Source organism: Opisthocomus hoazin, chromosome 3, assembly GCF_030867145.1.
Source record: "Opisthocomus hoazin isolate bOpiHoa1 chromosome 3, bOpiHoa1.hap1, whole genome shotgun sequence".
Taxonomy (NCBI): Eukaryota; Metazoa; Chordata; class Aves; order Opisthocomiformes; family Opisthocomidae; genus Opisthocomus; species Opisthocomus hoazin.
The window spans coordinates 105,780,791-105,804,872 of record NC_134416.1 but is presented as its reverse complement, the minus strand read 5'-3'; the positions used below and the strand labels follow the sequence as shown (position 1 = coordinate 105,804,872).

Here is a 24,082-nt window from a genome sequence, read left to right as displayed (position 1 = left end):
GGCACTGGAAGAGGTTGCCCAGAGAAGCTGTGGCTGCCCCCTCCCCAGAAGTGTTCACAGCCAGGTTGGCTGGGGCTTTGCGCAACCTGGACTAGTGGAAGGCGTCCCTGCCCACGGCAGAGGGGTTGGAACTAGACGATCTAGAAGGCCCCTTCCAACCCAAATCATTCTCAGTCCTCAGCCATATTCAAAACCAGACTGGACTCGGTCTTAAGCAAACTGCTCTAGTTGACTCTGTTTGAACATCTTATAGTCCAAGTCCCCTGCTTAAAAGGTCCCTTCCAATTTCAGCCATTCTGTGATTCTCTCGATTCTACTGGCTTCGGAGAAAACAGATGAAGATATAGTAATCAATTAGCTTTGGACAACTTCTTACCTCGACTTTATTTCCACAGCACACTGATCAATGGTACCTGACCACTGATGTAGTCCTAATGTCTTCAACTTTCTCCCTGCTCTGATCTGCAATCACCAAGAACTCTCCCAAGAATGAAGTGTGACAAAGATATTTTGAAAGATACTCAAATGAACAAATCATGAGTTTCAGGACTAAAGTCTCAAGCATGGGAGAACATTTCTTTGAGTTTGTCTATCACTATTTTGCATTAATTCATCAGCAGGGCACCTGTAATATTTTTGGAAGTACGGAGATTTCATAGATGAGAAACATCATGGGCACACAACAGGCTGCTTTCATATCTATAGTATCTTTGACTTGTGTGCCATCTTTCCAAGTCCAAATTCCCTACTGGCAACAGAGATACACTTTGCCTTCTGGAGCTCTGACACCCAGAGGGAAACAGCAAAGACTATTTTCAACTGGTTTAGGTGGACTGGCAAGGCAATATAAATACCACCCCAATACTGCAAATGCATACTGACACAGTGGAGAAAGAGAAAAAAAAAAAAGATTTCCACAAGGTTTGTGTTCAGAGAAGATTATTAGCCCTCGGAAACTTAAATGTAATTGTAAAATGTTTATCAGCTTTTCTTTTCCTTTTGTCTTTAATAAGCAGTAGTACACTTTTGGAAGCCAATTAACTGGTCACTAGTTCTGAGGGAACTTTTAGCATTCACAGAGCCTTGATCTACATGCAGATGAGCCACCTACCAAATTCTACCTGCAAAGAGTAGGCAGAAATATCACAAAGACTAGCCTGATAACTCTGAGCTCCAGAACATGGAGGTGAAAGTGCTGAATCTTCTGAGTACCCAGACCTTTGCATCTGTAAATGTATGAACACTTCCGTGACTAAACATCTACTGAGAAAAGGTGGGAAATCATGTGTATTTTTGAGTTCCTTCTACAAACTCAGTCTTGTGACCATGAGACTCAGCTGGTATTTCGCCAGAGAAAATAATGACCTGGTTTCAGTACTGCAAACAAAGTCTGGCAAACTGCATTAAATAAATGCATGATGACATATGGCTTGGCAGCCTGATAAGCTGTACTGTTACAGTTGGACTGGCTTCTCTTTTGCATCAGCAATTAGAAAGAAACTGGTAGGACGAAGATGTGCTCTTACTGAGGTGCGACTGTTTTATTTAAACACTGTTTAAAATTCATGAGAAGGACTAAGTAAACAAAATGTAGTTTATTTTGTGTTCAACTATTACTGCAATGAGTCCTTCACTTAATCAATAGATACATTGGTCATACATATCAGCACAAATGCTGCATGTTATACCTATTTTTACTGTCAGAAAGGAGTAAGACTATTAAAGCTTGGGCTTTATTGTGAAACACAGATGGCTGCATTATGCAAGAAAGTGGACAATTATCAGACCAGAAAGACTGTGCCACCAACACAAGCGTTACCACTCTGTCATGGCTTAGTTATTTTCAGGCAACGACGAACTCCCTTTTCTTCATTATGGTAGGAAAACGCCATGCACTTTCACCTGAACTCATGTTGTTCTGTTTCTATGACTCAGACAAAACAGTAAGAGAATTTCGGTTTTGTTGTTCAGTCATTTCTACTAATTTAAAGTATCTGTGGAAAACGTCACTGGGATTCTAGCAGTCACATGTAAACTTCAAGGCTGATCTTACAGGTGTAAAATCATGCCCATCTACTGAGGACTTCTTTCTGACCACTTCGATCTTTGATTTTATGTTTAAGAATTTAAACTAGCTGAAGTGTGGTCACTGCTCCAGGGACTTAATACAATAGAAAAATCAGTGAATGAAATCTTTGAATGAAAATGGATTTCCAATAGTCTGGAAATTACAGTACGTATTATAAAGGCACCTATCTGGCAATAGATTAGGCAACAGCAACGCTGATGATGAGCATGTGCACATCTACATTGCAATACAACAAACATATGCAGGTAACTAGAATCTTCAGATAGTCTGATAAATTTTCTGCTTCTAAGTTCTTTTTAATGTTATATAAAAGTACATATAATGAGGATAAAGAACATTCAAATATCTTTCTAAGAAATACTTTGAACTGCCATTCATTGAAAAATAAAACCAAAACAACCTCCAACAAATAAAACTCACTATTTATGAATTTGAAACTAATTTTCCAGTGTAAAGCACAAAATAATCAGTTACCTGTTCCCAACACTGTGGTAAAAGCTCAGCTTCTACTCGTGTTGGTCCAACATGTCGGGCAAATGCCACACACCCAGTCAGTATCATCTGTCTGAAAACACAAATTTAAAGCTTTAATCTGTTTATAAAGTACATTTCTGTAATATATATAGAATATATTCTTTAAGTTAGGAAAAGCAGATGCTGCCAGGCAACAGTTAATTGTCCACAGTCAAAATTTCACACCATACACACTGACTTAAAGGCTAAATCTTAAACCGAAAGCCACTATTGTCGCTGCTCTTTGCGGAGGGGGGTTGGACCAGATGACCTTTAAAGGTCCCTTCCAACTCAAACTATTCTATGATTCGGTCTTGCTTTCTATTTAATATGCCTTTTCCAGAAACTTGAAGATCTCAAACTCCATGAATCAGAGCCTGAGAATCTCTGATGTGGGAATCTCCAACAGGTCGCAATGTCTGAGATTGAGAGATTTAGTTAGAGATACCCACTTAGCTCTTATTACTGAATACTATGATTCATCATGCAGTACAAGCATCTAAACTACTTAATACTATCATACTATCAGTATGTTAGTCAAGTGCACATACTGCTTTTATTTAGAAGCATTCATGAGATTTAATGAACTTTGTTCAAAACAAATAGCCTAATTCTTTTATGACATGGTTTTGCAATATTCTAACATGCAAGTTACTCTCCCCAAATACTGGACTTCACTCTTGCTAGAAATCTTCTAAAGCCCATCATAAAAGGGAAGCAATTACCGAGTCATTTGTATTCATGTTCTTGCATTTTTTAAGTTTCCTTAAAGTTTGCAAGAAATCACTGTTTTTCCATCTATTTCATAGCCACAGAGATACATGCAAAATTTCAATAAAACTGTACTTTGCAGTCATTTGTGGTATTTTAACTTTTATTTAATGCGTGTATATCTTGCTAAGATTTTTTATTCTATTTCTCCTGTTAATAGGACTGGAATGATACCAACTTTGCACGCAACTCACCAGTTATATCTACTTTTAGTGCCTACACTTAAATAACCAGTTTCATATGATAATGCGTGAACACGAGACACTAATTTTATCACCTCCACAGTAAGATTAGGACACTGCTGAGAATTTGTTCATCATTACTTCGTGGGAAGTAAGCCAGAATTAATTTTAGTGTCACTTCTAAACTCCTAAATATTTACTGCAGCTAACAGTATGCCCTTAAGGTTGAAAGGCAGAGATTCTACTGGTTATTTCTTAACCATTTATACAATATACTCCATCAAAAAAAGACTCATTCACTTTCAGAATCTTTTCAAGGAGAAATAGTCTATTAAAAAGATTTTTTTTTTTCCCCCAGCATTCTCTAGGTCAAAACTCAGAGCAAGCTCTTTGGTTCTGCGGCGTGTTTTTTTTGGTTTTTTCCTCTCTACCACATATACAGAACCAGACCTTTGATCAAGGTAAAAAGGTCTGGGGAAAACAAAAATGCAATGATTAGATAAGACTCAAGAAATCAACAGCTGATATGTGATAGCAATATGGAGACAAAAGCCTGGGATAATTCTGAATTCTAGACCAAACAAAACAGTTCTTCAAATGGCTGTCTTTGGTTCTACGCATTGCACCTGATCGCAAAACCGGGCGACAGAACACACTGCTATAAGATGTTAAAAAAAAAAGCAAATAGCAGAATACAGTAATCACTTGAAATGTTCTGCATTAGAAATGGGGAAAAGACATATACTTCATTTTTTTGAATCAAATCTTCTCAAAAAAGTTCAATGAAATCTCAAAATTAACTCAGACTTCCTTCCTTCCTTCCTGCCTATAAAGCACAGAACTTTAAGACACTGCAAAAATATTAAGAAATAACATTTTAAATATTTTACTGTAACCATCTCAAAAGTACATGACAACAGTTGGTATTTCAGGGGAAGGAAAGGCGGTAAGGATCTCAACAACAGGTCACCGAAACAAAAAATGTTAACACTAAACTGTTGCAAAAAATGCAGTCTAGGCTGGATATGGGAAGAACTTCTTCCTACTTCTTGTCACAATGCTCTCCTTTGTTAACAAGATGCTGGGAACGCTCTACTCAAAGAGCTCTCTCCACGTTATGCCCTTATGATCACTTAGGCAGGAACACAAAGCAAACTGGCGTGATTCAGCAGAGCATTAGCTTGCTTCATCAGTACAGAAACCAAAGTGAAATCAAGAATCAGAGGAACAAGGCAGAAGTTAGAGTAGAACAGACATGATTTAACACTTTTAAACTCTTTCTAGAGGTTTTAGAAAGTGACTGTACGCACTCGTAAGCAATTCAATGTTACATTACACAGTTCAAGGTTCTTTTCACTTCTAAAGGTTCTATAAAAACTTTTTCCTTAATATGTCATCAAGTTATGTGTGTTCTTTAAGAAGTCATATCGTATGACCAATGAAAAGTCATACTAGATACACTCATGTATTTTAGCTTCTTTTCATTAAGAGCGCTGATTCTGGGTATATTGCTCAGAAGCCTTCAAGAGTTCACATTTTGAACTATGTTTTAACATTGTCCTAAAAGACCCCAACGTTAATCTGACTTTTTCATTGCTCCTTAGGTTCCAAAACCAACGTAACTGTCCAAGAAGAAGTTTAAGTAAAGCTAACACGTTTGTTCCTTCGCAGAATTTGACAGACATTTTGAAAAGTTAAATAGTACGTTAACGAACAAAGCCTTGCAGAAAAAAGCAGCCTTGTTAAATATTATGTTAGTGTACAAGACTATGGCAATATGCTGTATCTACATGAACCAAAGAACCTCTCACATGGGCAAGAAGTATAATACAGGATTTCTGCATAATTGTTAACACACTTTACAAGGTCAAATATCTAAAGTAAAATACTTGTTCTAATGGGTACATTATTAGAAATGCAATGTCACATTTCAGTCTCTTGCATTTAGCAAATTTTAAAAGTCAACTTGTTATCAGCTGGTACTTATATGTATAATGTAGGCCTGTACAGCACAGCAAAAGGTGAACAAATAACACATGAAATAATAGCACCATTGTTCTGGTGACTAAAGCTGAATGTCTTTGCTTACTTCATATCACACAAGACTGCTAAAATATTATTTAAACTTATTTAGATAAAAACCAAGCATGTATAATACACTTCCACACATCTATATGTATAAAAAAATTGCCTGAAATTCTGAATAAGTATTTCCTATCTAATTTTTATTCAGAATCTCTTTTATTTGATGGAATGTTACTTATTCTTCAGTCAGGTGTTATGGCACATTTCAAACAGATTATGATTTTTATGTGTGCAAATGCATATTATGTATACATGTGTTTTGTCCTGGAGATTATGTCAGAGTATTATTCCCAAATTTCTGATGAAAATGAGTTATTTTTAGACATAAATCTCTAATAACAAAGAACGAACAACTTCAAGGCAAAAGAAGCTTGGATTTTCTTCTTTCTGAGCTGCCTAACGGCAGCTAAACAGGCATACGGAAAATCTACTTGATAGGCCATCAATCCTCTTACAAACTAGCTACAAGAGACAACAAGTGAGATGTCACTTCCTTCCCTCCTCAACCACAAAATAATCTTAGCTTCTCAGTTTGCATGGGGCAGTCAAAACATTTCGGAAGCAGATTTCTAATGAATCTGAAGTAGAACAAGGACGGCACCTCTTTGTAATTTCAATCTGCATGGTGCCACTGTGCTACAAGTTGCTTTTATTTATTTATGCATTTTTTGTCTCCAAAGCCATCTTTTTCAGTTGTACATCATCTCTAAATTTTACCATCGGAACAATTTCAAAAGAGACCAGAACACTTCCGTTTCAGAGAATCTTCAAAAGAAATGCTCTCCACCCATTTCACAAAGTCCATTTTGTCTGAAGACAGAACAGAACAATGCTAGATACGGGTGCTTTACAAAAATGTCTCTAATGAAAATAGTGGAAGACCTACAGATCAATATGAAAAATCTTTCTGCAGTTAGAGAAGGAAATACACCAGCTGGGGTACTGTCTTTCAACCTTAAGGATATTCTTACCAAGATCGATATAAACAAAGCCAGATTTCCTGAGTACTAAGGAAGAACTAAACTTATAAAACAAAAAGTATAATTTGGTTCAAAGTCTTAACCAAAATAAAACAAAGCTCTTAACGCTTGTCAGAACTAAATAACATTTTTTATTGCTACTGAACCATAAGGAGGAAGAGTACTATTTTCTCATGCTATTTTCCCCCAACTAAACATGGTAGTTAGTTTACAAACACACAGATCGCTAAGACACACTAAGACAGAGGTTTAAAAAAGCTGTTTTGATTTCTACATCAACCATTGCTAAGAATTATCATCTTAAAGCTCATTTTAACCAAGCGTTTCAGTTCATCTTTAAACACAAAAGGAACTGAAATGTTACACTGCAGCTTACCAAGCACATTCTTACATTTCAGTAACTAGAAAGTACAGGTCATGGAAATGGAAAGCCCCGAAGTCCGCATAAATTTGTCAACACTATACCAGCAAAATATCAGCTTAAGTGAAACTTGGTTAAAATCATCCAATAATATCCAGTTTCTATTAGTTCTGCTTCTTCAACAAAGAAAAAAAAAGTTCCTTCTTGTCCCGCAACACACCAACGCAAACACACCTTTGCTCATCATCTGGTCGTTTGATCAAATTGAACAGTATGTGTAGAAGCTGATCTCTCTCTTTGGGTTCAGGATGGAGGCAGGCTGTACACAGTATGAGTGGGATCAATTCCTAAAACGTTGTGGGTAGGGGAAAACCAAACAAAAGTAAAAACGCTTTGGGCATATATTTATTAATGGCAAAAGAAACTAAGAAGATAAATCTAGCCACATCACATCAAAACAGTTAGAGAAGATGTTTTAGAGTCTTGACCTGTTATTAAGTGACCTAAAAAAAGTGAAGGCCTACAAAAGTTAGAATTATTTTCCTGCTACGAAAGATCAGGGAGAACCAGCACATAAAATATAAAGCTCTGCAAAGATTACAATCGACACATGCAGGTCACCTGTAACCAGAACTAGAAGACAATCATGGTTTAAATTGTCTTCGCTACCCACTGAACTGAAGCTCCACAGACATCTATGGAACAAGGCTCCTGTGCAAAAAGCTATTTCCGATGCCATGGAGTCAAAGATTAAAATTTCCAGTTAAGCATGCACACAGTTTTGTGCACAAGTTTGAATAACCACCGACAAACATACATTGGTAAAGGTGACTGCAGACAGATATCCTCTATTTTGCACTGACTGAGAAGTATACGCTTTTTTTTAAAGTTTTGTTGGACTTTTTTTCAATAAAAAGGCAGTATCTGAAGCTGAATTTTCTTTTAAAAGCAATTAAATTCCCTTAAGGAACAAACTACCAAGAAAATGCTGTGTAAAACATTAACTGAAAGAAAATATAAGGCTGTTCATGATAGTGAAGACTTCCTCCATTCTAGATATGCCTTCAAAGCTCATGGTATTCATTCCCAGAAGAAACAAGTGTTTCTACAATATGAACTGGAAGTCCCTTCCCTTGACCTCACTGATGTGAGCCTTTACTCCAACTGAATTTGGAAGCCACACAATTTCTAGGCGATTTAATATTTTAGGGACAGAAACATCACACTGGGAGGTTGAGGGAAAAGAACAAGACAAACCTAGGTGTCTGCAGGGAAAACATGGGCAAATAAGCTGGAGACTTCCTCTCCCACCTGCTGCACCCTTCTGAGCCACCTTCTGCAGACAAGCTTTTCGTGAATTATGAAGTGGTGACAAAAAGCAGATGACAGTGGGAAACACTTCCGAAATTACCAGGAAAGATTATACAGAACCTGGAAAAATCTATAGTTTTTTGTAATAACTTTTCAGGGAGGTGCCAATTTCTTCTTGCAGACATTGAAAGTGACCTATTCATGATGTCCTTGAGAGTAAGCCTATTAAACATGGCAGACGTGGAAATAATATTAAAGACACCATCATTGCTCAGTTTGTATTTTCCTACACAACTGCTATGTCTACTTTCAACATAGAACAATACTCTACTTTAGAGCACTGCCCAAGCTAGCCAACTCCTGATAAGCTTTTGTTTTCATTTTACAAGGATTCTAGTCAGCGTGCTATTTCCCCCCCCTGAAGCAGACCAAGACACAACCTAAAATGCATTTTAACATTCCGGAAGCTATTTTGGCAATATTTAACCCAATTACAGTACAGATTAGGGAATTTACGATGAGACAGAGGAATGAATGTGGAAATATCCTACACAGCGCTTAAAAAATCTGAAAGTACAAAAGCACATTTCTATTCCTCAATATTTTAAAGTGAGCCAGTTTTGAGCTTGTTTTTAAATAACTGTAGTGCAGTGCGAAATAACGTGAATTGAAAACCTGCATTAAAGAAACTTTACAAATTACATCTTATGAAGAGCTAAATAACTTTCTTCAGCTGAAAGCTCCTTTCCCTCTTGAATTTGCATGTTAGATTTTATTTTTTGTATATTTAACATTCAGTTTTTGCTCATTTAAAGTTCTGAGAAGGCAGGGGGCTTAACTTGTTTAACTTTTCTTTTTTACCGCATAGAAGCATTTTCTTTCCTGCAAATGCTGTTTTAACTCACGAAGATACAACAAAATACTCTAAAAAAAGCCACTGCCATTCTAAATACCACTATTTATACATTAAGCTAAGGTCTTTTAAAGAGGAAATCAGATTGCAATTCGTAGATATACAACATAATTACTAACTTCACCACAAAGAATATAGCTCATAGGAAAACCTTTAAATCAAAGAAACCCTGTGTTATTTACTGGAATGTAACTTTCCGAAATCTACCATAAGATCACATTGTCCAACTGCTCTTGCAATTATTCTTTAGTACTCCTTCTAAGAAATTTTTCAAAAAAGAATACACCCCATGAAATGGGACATGTATATTTTTTATGATCTGGGTTTTTTGTTTCATGTGTTGAAACCATGACATGGCCTTTTGCTCTCCTAGCATGTTTGAGTACCTACTCAAAAATTTCAACTGCTCACTCAGAACTACCGCTAGATTTCAAAACAGTGCCACGAGCTTTTTGTTTTTTTCAGTAGTGTCTTTTCAAATTTAGGGAAGTTAACAAAGTTGTCTTTTTCCAGCTGAGTCTGTATGAAAGGAAAACACCTCTGAATATTCACCCAGATACTACTACCTTCTGTGTGAAAGGCTAAGGAGTAACCTATCGCCACTGAGACGGGGCAGATACAAGGCTGGTTCTTTACCTTGCAGAAAGCTGGTTATTACAGCTGACGGAATTAGCTGTATTTTCTTGTCCATTGGTCACATTCTTTCATGCATACTATGGGAGAAGAGAGTGTTCTCTGCATCGCTGCATCAGTGCTTCTACAGTTCCTTCTATTAAGGGGAGTGGAGAAACAGTGAGAAGTCTTGAACAGTGTTTTAGGTGCTCCCTATAGACTTAATGGACTGGAAGGTAAGACTGGAGGCGAAAGGGACTTTCTGTGGGACAAGAACAAAACTGCTCTCATAGACGGACAAAACAGGTCAAGTGAAGTCTCCCAAAGGACTTAATAGGGGACAGATTCTTCTTGGGATATTCAGGATGAATAAGAACAAAAAAACAACCTACAGGCAGGTTCAAGCTCATTCCTTCTCCTTGCTAAGGGCCATCCCTTAGATGTAGACTTGTTTAATAAATTTCAAATTTTTAGTTCTCAAAAACAGCAGAAAAGTGCTGTAGAAAGTGGTGATAAGACACAATATTAGCATTCGGCTGTTTAAATTCAAGAGCAAAGTTCGTAACATTGTTATGGAGACTGTATATAATCATTAATAATCAAGGAGAGGACTTCCAGTGCTATTTGAAACACTCTGCCTTCCTTGGGAAGGAATACCACTTGTGCTGACTGTCATAAAGCAAGAACAGAAATTTAAAAAACCCACCAACCCTCCCTCTATTCAATTTGGGATCCTTCCTAAACGTCCTGTTCGTCCCAAGTCCGTCTTCTCCCTTTTGCCTCTGACTTCGGAAAACTGCTTAGCTCACGTTGGTGTTAGTCAGCAACACCAGGAGCAGCGGCTTTCAGAACTGCGATACTGTTTGCCCATCAGACGCCAAGCAGACTGCCATCATAACACTGTCAGCACTTGCAACTTGATGAAATAAAACATCCTGAGTCAGAGGTCTCGCCCCTACTACTGAAAAGGCAAGTTCACATCTGAAGCAGTTTATACTTGTGAGCTACCCAGATGTAGGATAGAGAGAAAAAAGTTATTTTGTTTTCACTGTGAGATAAGCGACATACAGGTGAATGATGGACAAGGCCATGAAGCTGACCTAACACATGGCACAGGAGAACGGAAACAGCCCGTCTTCTCTCTGTTCTACTTCTGCCTAACTGTCCACACAGCTCTCTCCAAAGCAAAACTGACATTTTTGTCACCACAGCACCTTTGGACAACGTCTTCCTAACTTTTACAACATGTTCTGTTATCTTTGAACAGGATTCACTATTTGAGCTGACCCAAGTTCTCAATATGGGCAACATTTACATGGGCATACGGAGCAGCTCTTCGTTATGGTCAAAAGAAGGTGGCTTTTTCATGGTAACTGGTATCACCGCCACTATATGCAAAACAGTTCCTCCTACTTATTAGAAGTATTAAAATAAAATTTTTAAATTTGAGGTTTCTTTCAAATGCATCCTATAGCAAGCATTTGCCTATTTTGCTGACAATTTTCTTACAAGGCAGTGAGGAATTTTTTGTGTTGTTGCCTTAATTATAATTTTTTTTGTTTAACATTCTGACAAAAGTCTTCTATAACTTACTTGCTCTCATTAACTAGGGTCTCTTCGTTGGAGTGTTCATAAGCAAAATAATTATCTCAAAGAATAAATTTAATTAGTGTTAAGTGTCAAGACTTGTTACCTCAATAGCTTAGGATAGTTGTATTTGTTCTTATTTCAAATATTAATGTAATTATAAGGCAAACAGGTGACAACATCATATACAATCCAGGACGACATTATGATCAGTTTTGTACATGTGTCCCTCAATCCTCTCTAACAGTCAACACTTATATTGTGAACTGCTACTATGTTAAAATTCTTCTGTAACTTAGCCCCTGCCAACCAGTAAATAGAATAAAATAATCTTATCTGCAGCAATTGAAATAGCTGCAGGTACTAATAAACGATCAACATGGACTCTCTTGTGCAAGAATGTATATGAAGTTCAGAATTCACCCTTTTAGTTTTAAAATGAAAAAATATCTAATCATAGTATTAATACATGACTCAGAACTTTGTGCTACACATCTTATTAATATTAAAATTACAATTCTAATTACATTTCATAGGATGAGACTATTATTCCAGGATCCAAATTAAGCCTCTTGTAGATCCCAAAGGGATGCTTTTACCTAAGAATCAATACAGATACGGGTGTGAAAAAAACTTTGTACATTTTTGTTTGTATCTACTGTTCATCTGGAAACCTGCATATAAAACTACCGTGATAAAACTACTAACAATTGGCAAGTCAATTCATAAACATTAAATTCAACTCCTTGCATCCATGAATTATGTTATGTTTAACGACATGGTGTTGAAAGACACCAGCCTTCAGACTAGAGATGAAACGGATACTCTATGAGATTGAGCTATTTCATTCTAACAAAACTACACTAGCCCCTCATATCCAAAGAAGGGAACTAAAGGACTTAAATTAAAAAATGGCTATGTGTCTCTCATATGTTGTGGGGGGGGCAACCCCATCCCCAAACTAAAACGAACACCCCATGTAAACCAGAAGAGAACCAGCAAACAGGCTGTGGTCAATATTATTCCTCTTTTTCAGAAACACAATCTGTAGAAGCCTATCACAATCTAAGTTTTACACAGTAGCAGAAAGTTTTTTAATTGTCCATTTGAATTTTTCTGTTCTCCTCTACTCTGTGAAATAGAAACATTAATTTAGAAGATACTGGCAGCTGACAATTTGCCCAGCAACTCAAACTTACATACCTTTATCCATACTCAACCAGAATGACATCTGCTTGACATCGCCACTGGAAGCAGCCACTTAAATATACTGCCAAGCTCTGACACCGCATTCTTTGCCGATTTTTCAGAGAGCCAGTATTTTATGGCTTTTTAAGCATAACACTGAGATGAAAATCTGTAATAAGGTATTCAGCTCTACTGTGTTTTAAGAGACAGCTACCTGCAAAAATGCCAGAGAATGAAAGTGCCTAGGTGATGTCTATGTGTAGCTACTACATGTCAACAAGAACAAATATAATCTACAGCATTACTTACTTCCAGCAGACCTGAGAATGGCACCCATTCAGTGTTTGCAGATTCAGCACTATCTTTGCTTCAAGTTTACAAAAAAATAAAAGCAAAATTCTACCTATTCTTAACATACTGAACTCGCTATAAATAATGGTTTCTCAGTATAAAATTGTAGTGGTGCCCATTTAGTAAATCATTACTATCATGATTTTGCTACGTTTGCATAACAGAAATGAAAGTTACAGAAATTAACCCTGGAATAATGGGTGACACGAAAGGTATAAATAATTAAGGCAAAGTGTTTCTTGATTAACAACAAGAATAACAAGATCCTGATATTAAGCCATAAAGTTTACTCTGGCCCAAACTCTGCTAAAGGACTACATACTACGGAGCATGAAAGTTGTACATACAAACGAGGTCACTCCTGTTACCTCACAAAGAGATACTCATTTTTTTATGTCTTATAAAAGGTGAGAAATGAGTATTGTACAGATTAGTTACCGCAAAAAATTTTACAAGATTGCTTTTCTCTAATTACAGTTTAGCCAAAGGAATCCTTATGGTATACCTCTTGACAAACAGAAGGTGGCTGATATTTTTTTTTTTTTTACTCTTAAGTGTGTTTTAGTTTTAAGTGGTAAAAACACAATTGAGGAAGCAGATACCAATACAGATGAACTCAAGCTGCTCATCTGCAAGAAGCGTTATCACAGACCGCATACTCACATAACACAGCAAAAGGGTGTTTTTTTTTTTTAAGAATAGATCTGTAGCATTTTGTTACTGTCCATTCCAATTACTATTTGGCTTGCATTAGCTCCTTTGTGAGTGCATTCACATACAAATCTAAACATTGACATACATGTTTTCGAGCAGTTAGGATAAACCAGACACGGGATAAAAACAAAATTAATCATACGTTGATACATGGAATTCTAATGACTTGCAATTGCTTTCAGGCAATTATCCTACATTATGCATTATTGATTTTACCCAGTTGAACTGCTCTTTTAGAAACAACTAAAATAATCTCCTCGGCCACACTACTCATTACTGTGCTTTCCCTTCTTTCTTATCTTCCACTGGAACCTAAACTACAGGCATTGAAGAACAATTAAAGCTGCACCAATACATAAAAATAACTTCATTTCAGAAAAGCATCAGACATTCTGACACTAACTGGTGGCTCAGATGCCAACTGTAGTATTTACTGGACCACTTATTACCAAGCCTGGCAGGCTGCTACTGACCTTAAGAGGGTTAAAAGCATTGGTGAAACGGCCTCTGAATCTCTGGTCAAGGAGAACGCCTACGGAGAGGTTGTCAACCTCCACAAATCCAGTTTCTCCAAAATGAAAATGTATAGCACAACATTTTCAGCTTAAGATTTTGCAACTAATTTCAACATGATGCACGCTTAAAGAACAAAGATCGGTACTTTAGGATGTCATCACAAAATTATGTTTAATTCTCATGTCTAACACTGACAGTGTAAGATCTGAAATACTAGTGCTGTATCATTTCAGAGCAGACTGGTCACCACTTTGCATTATAACCCGAACCTGTTATGTACCTTTCTCAAATCAGTGACCTTTTGGTATATTTTTACACCACTTTTCTGTAAAACTGGGCTAAGATTCTCTCATGCTGAGGTTGTTTTTGGACAATACCCAAAGTTGTACCTTGTTGAAAAAAGCCTGTTTCTTAGGGTAGCTTCGGTTACTGATATTAATAAATACTGACAGATGGCCTACCCAAGTTTTCCTTCAAATTCAATGACTACATCTGAAAGAAGATTAGAATAGTTACAGGTGGTAACCGAGAAAATCTATTTTGAAAGTAAACTTCCATTCTTGGAACATTAAGCATCTCATGCGATCCAGTTACACAATTCTCACTTGTGGATTTTTCAATCAAATTGAAACACATGATTCATTTAAGGCAAAAATACATGTAATGAAATGTAACTTCAACTGTAAAACAATGTAAGTGGGAAATAGCCTAAAAGGTCACAAAAATATTAAATGCATTACACAGATTATGCTACAAGCTGTGAAAAGAAGCCAAAATACCACATCCTGCCAAGCAGAGGGAAGGAAAGGAATAAAGAAGAAATCAGAAATTAAGCACTGATCCAGGAACATTCACAGAATTATTCTGACAGACTATTAACAGAACCATTTCCAGAGCACCCAGTTAACAACCCTACCCCCTTAGAAAAAAAAAACCCCAAACCCTTTTATAAAGTTTGAGACTTTCAAAATGTGGTACATCTCAAACTCACCATCTCAACTGCTGATAATTACTCATATGTTATAAAATTTTAGATTATAGGATCAGTACAAATTTCTTAAGGACTTTTCAAAGCCTTAAAATGAATTTATGCAAAATGCACTACTAAGTCTACCATACTGTAGGTCCCCTCAACAAGGTCTAAAACTTACTCAACAAGTAATGCTACTTCAAACCCTTTATTTCTGTGTCAACTATAAGGCCACTGAATTTTTATTTGATATATTTTTTTTTCCACATTTGGAAATGTGCAATATTTACAACAAAGCAATACAAAACCAGTCATCTTTTTTCCATCTTCAATCACAGTCTTCATTTTCTATACAGTATGATTATGCACAACACCATCATCATTTGGATTCAAAATATACATTACATTTTCATAATTTTATTTAGCTTTATTTTAAATTTAAGGAAAACATATAAGCAAGATGGCTAACTTTCTTATAAAGTGGTCCTTCTGATGAACCTTATCTTGGCTGCTAGATGGAGCTTCTAGAAAAAGATGGTAAAATAAATTTTTTGCTGAAGTACATAGTGCTTCAAAAGAACCTGAACATTAATCCTTATTAAAACTGATATGCAAAATAAACAAAATTTAATGTTTGAGCTTATATCCTCTGCTCTTTATTACACACCTTAACCATGATCTTCTCTAACATAAACATTTGTGCTACCACAAACAGATGGACCTACAGTAACAGTTAGTCTTGCTGAATGCTAATGGGTGCCTTAAGCAAAAGAAGAAATATTAGGAGACCATGCAGGTTTACTGAACTCACCTGACAGAGATGTAAAACCATTTTCTAGAAGCAGAGATGCATGCACAAAAGTAAGAACATGATTGCAAGTAACAGACTTTCATGAAATTAGGCACAACGCTGTCAAAATGAACAAGAAAGCATCCTGGTAAAAACAAAAAGTAAGATTTTGGGGTTCCTCACCTCTCGCTTTGCAAGCAGCACATTAGGAACAATATGAGGCAGGCAGCGTCCCAACATTAACATGACACTTTTTTCACTGTCTGCAATCCGAGATACCTAGAAAATCAACTTAGTTATTTGCTGTGGGTTTTTTTTAAATGAAGCACAGGAATAGAAAAATAGCCTATCAGAGGAATAATAAAAATCGCAGCAGGCTGATCACTTCTCATAAGATTTTTAATGTACTCACACACATTAAGCTGTAAGTTTTTGATCTGGCAGTAACTTCAAAAGCACGAATTCACTCGTAGAGACTCAAAACTTCCCAGTAATTACATATCTATCACTAGGTTTCATATTTAAGCTAAAGTCTGAAAGCATATTCTTCTTTCTTAAGTTTCATTCGCATAAATTTATCTCTCCTTATATGTTGATAAGTCTTGTTACAAAGCAATTAATGCTTGTTTAACTACAGCTGCCATGCAGAATAAAAGATCTTCTAAGTTATGCCAACTAGGAAATATACCTCTGATCCCAGACGGCTGTCTGCTGACATCCGACAGAAAGACAATAGTGCTTGATGGAAAGCTGGTGACAATTTCCTGAAATATTGTCAAAAAGGGAGAGGGGAAGAAAAAGCACAGATTAGAAAGGTGACTGAACAAAGTCCTGCCACTCTGGTTTAATCAGCTAGGTAAAATGACATTCAGAAAGCACGTTTAAAGTGAACCACACTGCAGAAGGTTTTGCTTAAAATTATCATTGACTTTTACGCTGTTTAGTTTATAGCAAGGTAAAAAAGTGGGTGTCCTAAGTAAGCAGAGAAGTTACTTTCAGTTCCGAAAAACATAACATCTTTCAAACCACTGCACAGACAAAAATAGAACTAAAGCATGAAGAAAAGGAAGCTTTAGCAATACAAGAGGAAGCAAACAATTACGCAAACTGGGGAGGAGGAGCGGAAATCACAAGGAGCAGGTTTTTTGCTTAATGCTCTGATTCTGCACATTGCATCAAAACATTTGAGTAGCCACTTACAAGCTCCAGGATTAAACAGAGATTACTCAACTGCCACTTCAGAATTTAAATGTTGGATTCCAATGTACAGTAAGAACTTCAAAACTGACCTTAAATTGCTGCCCAACCCCTAATACCGATGTGTAGCTATAGAAGTACTGCCTCATGGCCATGCACAGCACCAGCCGAGCTACTCAAAGCCTTAAGCACACCCATAAAACTTTGATAAGAGTCTCAAAACAACCTTATCCAAGGAGGGTAATTTGGCAGCAATGTTCTCGGAAAACAGTTACTGGACTCACCATCACGTAAAACAGGCAAGCAGCAGCAGCATCTATTTTTCCCAGCAATGACAACTCCCTCTGCCTTATCTGAGGCCTGTACTTAGATGCTAATCTAACACTGCCTAACGCATTATCCTTAAAGAGGAAAAACAACATTTGTCTTCCCAGACATGCACAGAAAGCATCTCACCCTACCTCATCATCTGCTGTCTGAATCCTCTAATGACAGTACATGAGTTTAAGGGAGAAGGTGATTCCTATTTCTCATGTGGAAAGTGGTATCACCTTTCAACTCGCAAAAACGCTATTTTGTCGAGCACACAAAATCCTATGCACGTGAAATTACACATATGAACATATATATATAAAAAATATATTGAAACTTCACACTATTTATAGTAAATACATCCTCTTCTAACCAAAAAACCACATTAAGAATCTAAGTTCCTACTTATAATTGTTTAATCTAGGAGGGTACAGATAAATACACCAGAGTAGTTTTCCTCTTCTGCCTATTTACAAAATACGATAAATAAGAATTTATGTTTATTACTTAAAATCAGGTTTCTTTCTTGACAGTATGGGTTTTTAAAAACACATTGTAAATTTTAATGAAGTAAATTTGTTGTAATTCCAGTCAGCTTGGTTTTGTGCACGGGCTCACTTTAAAAAAGTTACTAAATGATTTGGAGGGTACCAAGTTGTAACGGACGTCTGTTTAACAATATGTGAGTCCTTATTCTATGAAAGTATTCTTGAATGACAGATATACAAGCACTACTCAAGGCTTTAAGGTTTATATACACTAGGACAACATAGGCAAGCATTGCAAAGCAGCAGCTTAGCATTAAGAGAGCGACAAGGCCTTGGCCAGCCCTTTGCCGGGGCTGTCCTTCACCTCGGCGTTTGTGCCGCAGAACGTCAGATCCTTCCCCGCTTGAAATCTTAATTAAAATCCTACATAAGGGGAAAGCTCTATCCCCATTTTGCAAGGGCTGAAAACGAAGCATGACAATATGTTACCGAATTTCCCTGTGGGTTAACTGACCACAAGCTCTGGGCAGCTGTTACAACTGCTGGCTGCATTTAGAGTCATTGAAGCTCCTCCTTGACGAAGTCTAGTAAAATCTTTGATGCCTGTGTTGGATAGAAACGATGACAGACCCAGGCCTCTTGCAAGCAAGTCAGTGGAAAGTCCTTTCAAGGATCAACAGATGCCAGTACGGAACGTGTTCAAATACAAGAAAGCATGATGAATACAAAACCCAAGCACTACTATTCTGCTCCATATAACACTGGGACATGAGAGTCATGTTACTGAAAAAAGTCAGGAGCGACTGCTATATACAAAACCCACCTTGTATTTGGAGCAAACTACCAAACACCTAAAATGAGTTGAATAAATACATGTGGTGCAGCCTATCTAAACTGCTGCTAGTGCCTTCTACTGCAATCTGTTAGACGAGGCATTTTTCCAGCGATGGCCACGTCCTCGTTCGTGGGCATGCACGCACAGCTGCTCTGAGCGCAGTCACGCAAAGCAGGCTCACTTGCTCTTCTATCCTCTCTTCCCATCTGGGCAAGATTTATGCCAAGAATCCACCCCCCAGCTACAGCAGGAAAAATCTTGCCTTTTAAGATTGAGTCTTAGTTTTTAATACCTCGTAATACATTCTGAGAAAATTGTAGTAGTCTTCTACAAATAACCACCCCTGGACTGAAAGAAACAAATATCCAGCACCTCTGTAGTGCTTCTTCTGGCATGTATCTCAAAAAACTTAAAGAATACAATTCTTCATGAAAACATTTGCTATATCATTACAAACCAAGTGCATAATCCAGGAAGAAAATCTGGTGACGCGGATCTATAGAACACTGTGTCAAATATGGTTTCCTTTGACCCTTCACTGGCACGTTAAGCCCAAAACTCAAAAAATAGCTACATATTTCATATGTATTACTTCTTTCTGCAGTGAACAGCATTTGAGAGGACTTCTGAAGTTAACTCCATGGGGACTCAAGGCTTTATTAAACTACTATTCAAATAGAACCACCTGCAGCTATACGTAAAAGAGCTGCGAGCAGCAAAACAAAATCTGTTTTTCTAGAGACTTCTGTCATAAATCCCACTGCAGATACTCATAGTTCCTTCCACACTCAATGAATTCATCCTATTTTGATATCCATCCTCACTATCTCCAAACCATCAATCTAGTACTCACGCGCTTAATGCTTCCCAACACTCGCAAGTACTCTGAACAAAAAAGAAACTTGGAAGAAGCCAAAGATGAAAGTAGGTAGGCAAGTTTATAGCAATCACTGTATGACAGCTATAAACTTTGATTATTACATAATAGATGTTCAGCTAGGAGATGGAAAAAAAGCCCACCCACAATATAAATCTGGAAAGCTTAAATGGAACCACTGCAAATTTTCCAGAAGAAATCTAATCTGAGTTTTACTTTTCTGTTAAACACCAGCATACTCAACTACAAGAGAAGAAATTGGTAGTAGGACTTTTAGGTACCGTATTCAGAAATCGGAAATCATTCCTCCTGTTCCGTTGTAAAGTTAAGATATCACTGAAAAAGTGCCCCTGCCCCTAGGATTCAGTGCAAGAAGTTCAGTAAATCCAGGGAAAACAGGATACTTAGGGTTTACAAGAAAAGTTAATTACTAGTAGGGGTAGCAACTCTTTTTTTTTTCCTCCTCTCCCCCCCTGCAACTTGTATTGACTTTCCATCTGCACAGAATATCACACATAGATTTCTGCTTAGCATTTTCAGATGGAAGATAATTCTAGAATCATATTCCCGTATCAACACCAGCAAAAGTACGCTAAGGAACTGACAAAATGTAAAGCAGAATGGCTGCTTGCTCCCCTAAGAACAGCAACAGTAAGACCGTAACGTGAGCTACTTGGGCATCTTTGTCCACAATGGTAATTGTAAAGTTGTACATACCCTCGTTAAGTTTGTGGTCCATACTCCTCCTGATGGTCACACAGTGATTTATCTATTACTTAACGAACATGCTACTTCCAGTCTTCACTATAATGTTTAAAAAGGCTGTGCAGATTGGAGAGGTTTTCTCAAGAACACTCAAGACACACAAACTCAGTCCACATGTAATAACACAACATACATACACTATCTTAATTAAAAGACTCATAGTTACTCAGTGAAGACTTGCCCCAAATTAAAAACCTAAAAAGCAGAATGCCATTGGATACCCTTCCTGATTATCAAAAACAAATTCATACAGCTCTCTCAGAGTATCTAAGAGAGTTACACATATCTACATATGAGAAGTAAAATACAATTCCCAGCCACTCTTCAAGCAGAACAGAAGAGATTTCATTACGAAATTAAAAGAGAATGAAAATATCCTGTCTTCCCATTCACCATTTCAGCTTTTTTTTTTTTCCCTGTTGAAAGGAACAGGAACGGTTTTAGAAACAAGTAGGAGGTGAAAAGAAACTCAAACTTATTACTAAAAATGCACTCTTTTCTAAATATGAAAATATCAGCAGTGTACCCTGAAGGTATGTTAAGTCTTATATATGCATTCAAAACAAATGATCTATGAATTCTGCAGAATTTTACTGTTCGAAAAATATCCATCTGCTTCACAAGAATTTTTAATTAAAGCATTCCAGTTTAAAACCTACCACTTACCTATTAGGTTTATCGAAGTGGACTGCAGCTTTAGTTGATGGAGCACAAGAGGACAGTTTCTCTGTTTCTTTACAGGGCACAGAATTTAGTGTATCGTCTTTAGAAGTCCTTGAATCAACATCAGCTGATAAAGAAAGGCTTGTTTCCTCAGTGTTTCCATGTTTGTTGTCATTCTCAGAGCTCCTGATGTCCAAGTACCGTCCATTGTCCTCTGAGACTGCGAGAGGCACTTGGTTTAAAGAAGGATGGGGAGCTACACCATAAACTGTTGACACAGCAAAGTTTTCATTCTTGAGAAAATCTATTTCACTAAAAAATGGAAAAGCAAAGAATGAAATATTTTTGTAGCTTTCATGAGAAGGTTGTTGGAATCACAAGACTGAAGCACAGGAATAATGACAATATACTGAAGAGCTCCCTCGCCAACTCCAGTATGTTCAAACATTCATTTAAAGAAATAACTTACATCACACAAGCTGTTCAGATGAGCACCAGTTCAACGGAGCTCTTTAGTCACTAATTAGTAGTAGAAAAAATGTTGCACTCTGAGTGAATCAATGAAATAAGTGAATAACAACAGTGTTATCTGCTTCTGGCTGAAATCTGAGCACCGAGACACAAATTTTCATGAGACAGAACTCTATTTGGGATGCAAAAGTTAAAATAATACACTGATGAATTAATATATACTATCCCACCTGGTTTTGAAATAGTAACTATGCAAGTCAATAAAGCCACTAAAAAATATGCACTTGCCCATATGATGCATTGGTGCATCCCTTAAGAGGAATGATACCTTATAGCTTACAGAATCATATGTTTTGACTGAACTTTTAAAGGCTCTTTTGTTGTTGTTGTTAGATACTGTCATTTCTACTAGTTTTGCTCCAAAGAAAGAAAAACTTTGTTGAAATAAGTAATTAAAACAAACATCTTTCTAGTAGTGTTTGCAAGCTTTACACGCCATAGTACTAAGTAGTGAAATAAAGCTGACTGAAGACAAAACCTACACAAAACATACCAGAACTGATTCTGTTTTCAAAGAAGTATACAAAGAAGTTGCACTGAAAGAACAAAACTGATTACAAAATTAAATGATGTAGGTAATGAAAGGGAAACAGTTGGCTTGAAGGGTCTTCCTTTTTCTAAATCTAATACCAAGTATTAAAAAGGAAAGATTGCCCTGCTCTGAGGAACTCCTAGTAATTTTATAGGCGTACGTTGTATGTTTTCATATATGTGTTAGAAAAACATTGAGAAATTATTCCAACATTTATCAGCAGTCGAGCAGATTGATAAGCACATACCTCTCAAGTCTCTGGATTTGTTCCATCAAAGACCACTTCTCACTGTTCAAGACACTAATTTGATCTTCTAATTTCTGCACTATTAAACATTGCTAAATACAAGACAAAACCAAGATTTTAGTACAATAAAGTTAAGCAGTACTGCAAAGAGCTGAAACATTTCTTCTGTGCAATCTCTTACTTCTATTGACTGCGGTGTTGTTTCAAATACAGGGATGCTCCCAAGTACAGGAGTAGCAGCCTCTAACTCATCATCTTCTACACCAACTGACACATCCACCACGTCTCTCGCAGTAACATGATGGTTTCCAAAGTCACGATAAAGTTGTAACAGGTCAGGAGGTTTTGGAATGTTCAATCCTACATCATCCCAAAGTTCAAAATCCTTCAAAGGAATAAGACAAACTAAAGCATATAACATACTTCCTTTTATTTTTGTTTCTCTTCCTCCTACGACTTCAGGTCCACATCTATACAACAGCAAAATAATCATGTCAAGAATGCACTGTAGTAAAGGAGATGAAAGCTTAAATCAGATAGGAAGAAACAAAAAAAGAAAAAGGATCCATTTCATGATCCAAAGCAGTTTCACCCTCAAGTCCCTCAAGAAAGGACCTTCCAAAACCACATGGATGACTATTTCTTTTCAAGGGCGTGAACACTTTTTAGACTCAGTTACAAAGTCGACCAAATTCTAGCAGAAGCCAGTGCAGTTGGTAGAGGGCTTTCTACAGATATGGGTATCATTTTGTTGCCATCTCATTCACAAGTACAGGTATAACTTTCCAGCAGCAGTCAAGTAGCTCTGTAGATGAGTGACAGATCGCGTGCAAGATGTCAGTGAAATCTGGACATAAATGTATTAATTGCGTAGAGATGTAAACAACACTAGGGACCTCCTGTCTCAAACCATCACTAGATGTCCATCCTTTTCTCATTGACGTGCTACCATCCTATCATTCTAGGGCTATCCTACGTCCATATATATAAATAAGCGCGTGTACTATTATACAGGAGTTGTGATGGTCTCTTTAATGACATTACATTTCAAATATTTTACTTTTTTTTTTTAATTTTTTAAAAATTTTTTCTTACTGTTCAAAACTTCCACTATATTTTTCCATAGTCTGGTAACCTACACCTATTCAAAGAAAGATTATTTTCTGAAAGAATGATGTTAATAATCTAGAAAAAGAGTGCGCATTCTACATGTTAACTGTAGTATGTTTATATTTACTTTTTTAGAATTAAGAACTTTTTTTCCTAATTGTCTCACAACATAAAACATTTTAAGCTGAGAACACATAAAAGTAAGGATAAATTGTTCGTATTTTCTCTTTTTTGGGCTGTATCCTCACAAGTATTTGTATGAAACCTAGCACTGTTAAGCTCAAATCTTAAGCGGATGATCCAGAAATTCTATTTAACAACCCATTTTCTTTATAGGTAAGGATATAAATCGTAGGAAAAAATATAAGACAACCAGTTCTATCTATAACTGGTTGAAATTCAGTATTTAACATTGAATTGAATATTTAATTCTTCTGGCAATATGCCAGTTTTGTGCTGAATATATATTAGGCGTTGATGTTACTGGGTGTTTTGTTCACCCAGTAAGCCAGAAGGTAATTCTCCAAACATGTGAAGAAATTTATCCCATGAAATGCAAGCCAACAGAGACATAAGACTGATCATCTTAAGA

The 24,082-nt window shown here is 36.8% G+C and overlaps 1 protein-coding gene across 6 annotated transcripts in view; it reads right to left on the bottom strand.

Annotated features, from left to right (window-relative positions):
* RELCH (RAB11 binding and LisH domain, coiled-coil and HEAT repeat containing) overlaps positions 1-24,082 on the bottom strand; it is an 80,311-nt gene that overhangs the window by 33,873 nt on the left and 22,356 nt on the right. For 3 of the 6 annotated variants that reach the window (XM_075417155.1, XM_075417161.1, XM_075417157.1), the window contains 7 exons: positions 22,562-22,765; positions 22,381-22,472; positions 21,074-21,382; positions 16,622-16,697; positions 16,117-16,212; positions 7,216-7,328; positions 2,564-2,654 (listed from right to left, as the gene is read on the bottom strand). In XM_075417155.1, coding sequence (XP_075273270.1) covers positions 2,564-2,654; positions 7,216-7,328; positions 16,117-16,212; positions 16,622-16,697; positions 21,074-21,382; positions 22,381-22,472; positions 22,562-22,765 — 981 coding nt within the window. Of the gene's footprint in view, positions 1-2,563; positions 2,655-7,215; positions 7,329-9,841; positions 10,365-12,607; positions 12,761-16,116; positions 16,213-16,621; positions 16,698-21,073; positions 21,383-22,380; positions 22,473-22,561; positions 22,766-24,082 lie in introns of those variants that run through there. The other 3 variants (XM_075417159.1, XM_075417158.1, XM_075417160.1) reach the window with 3 other exon arrangements.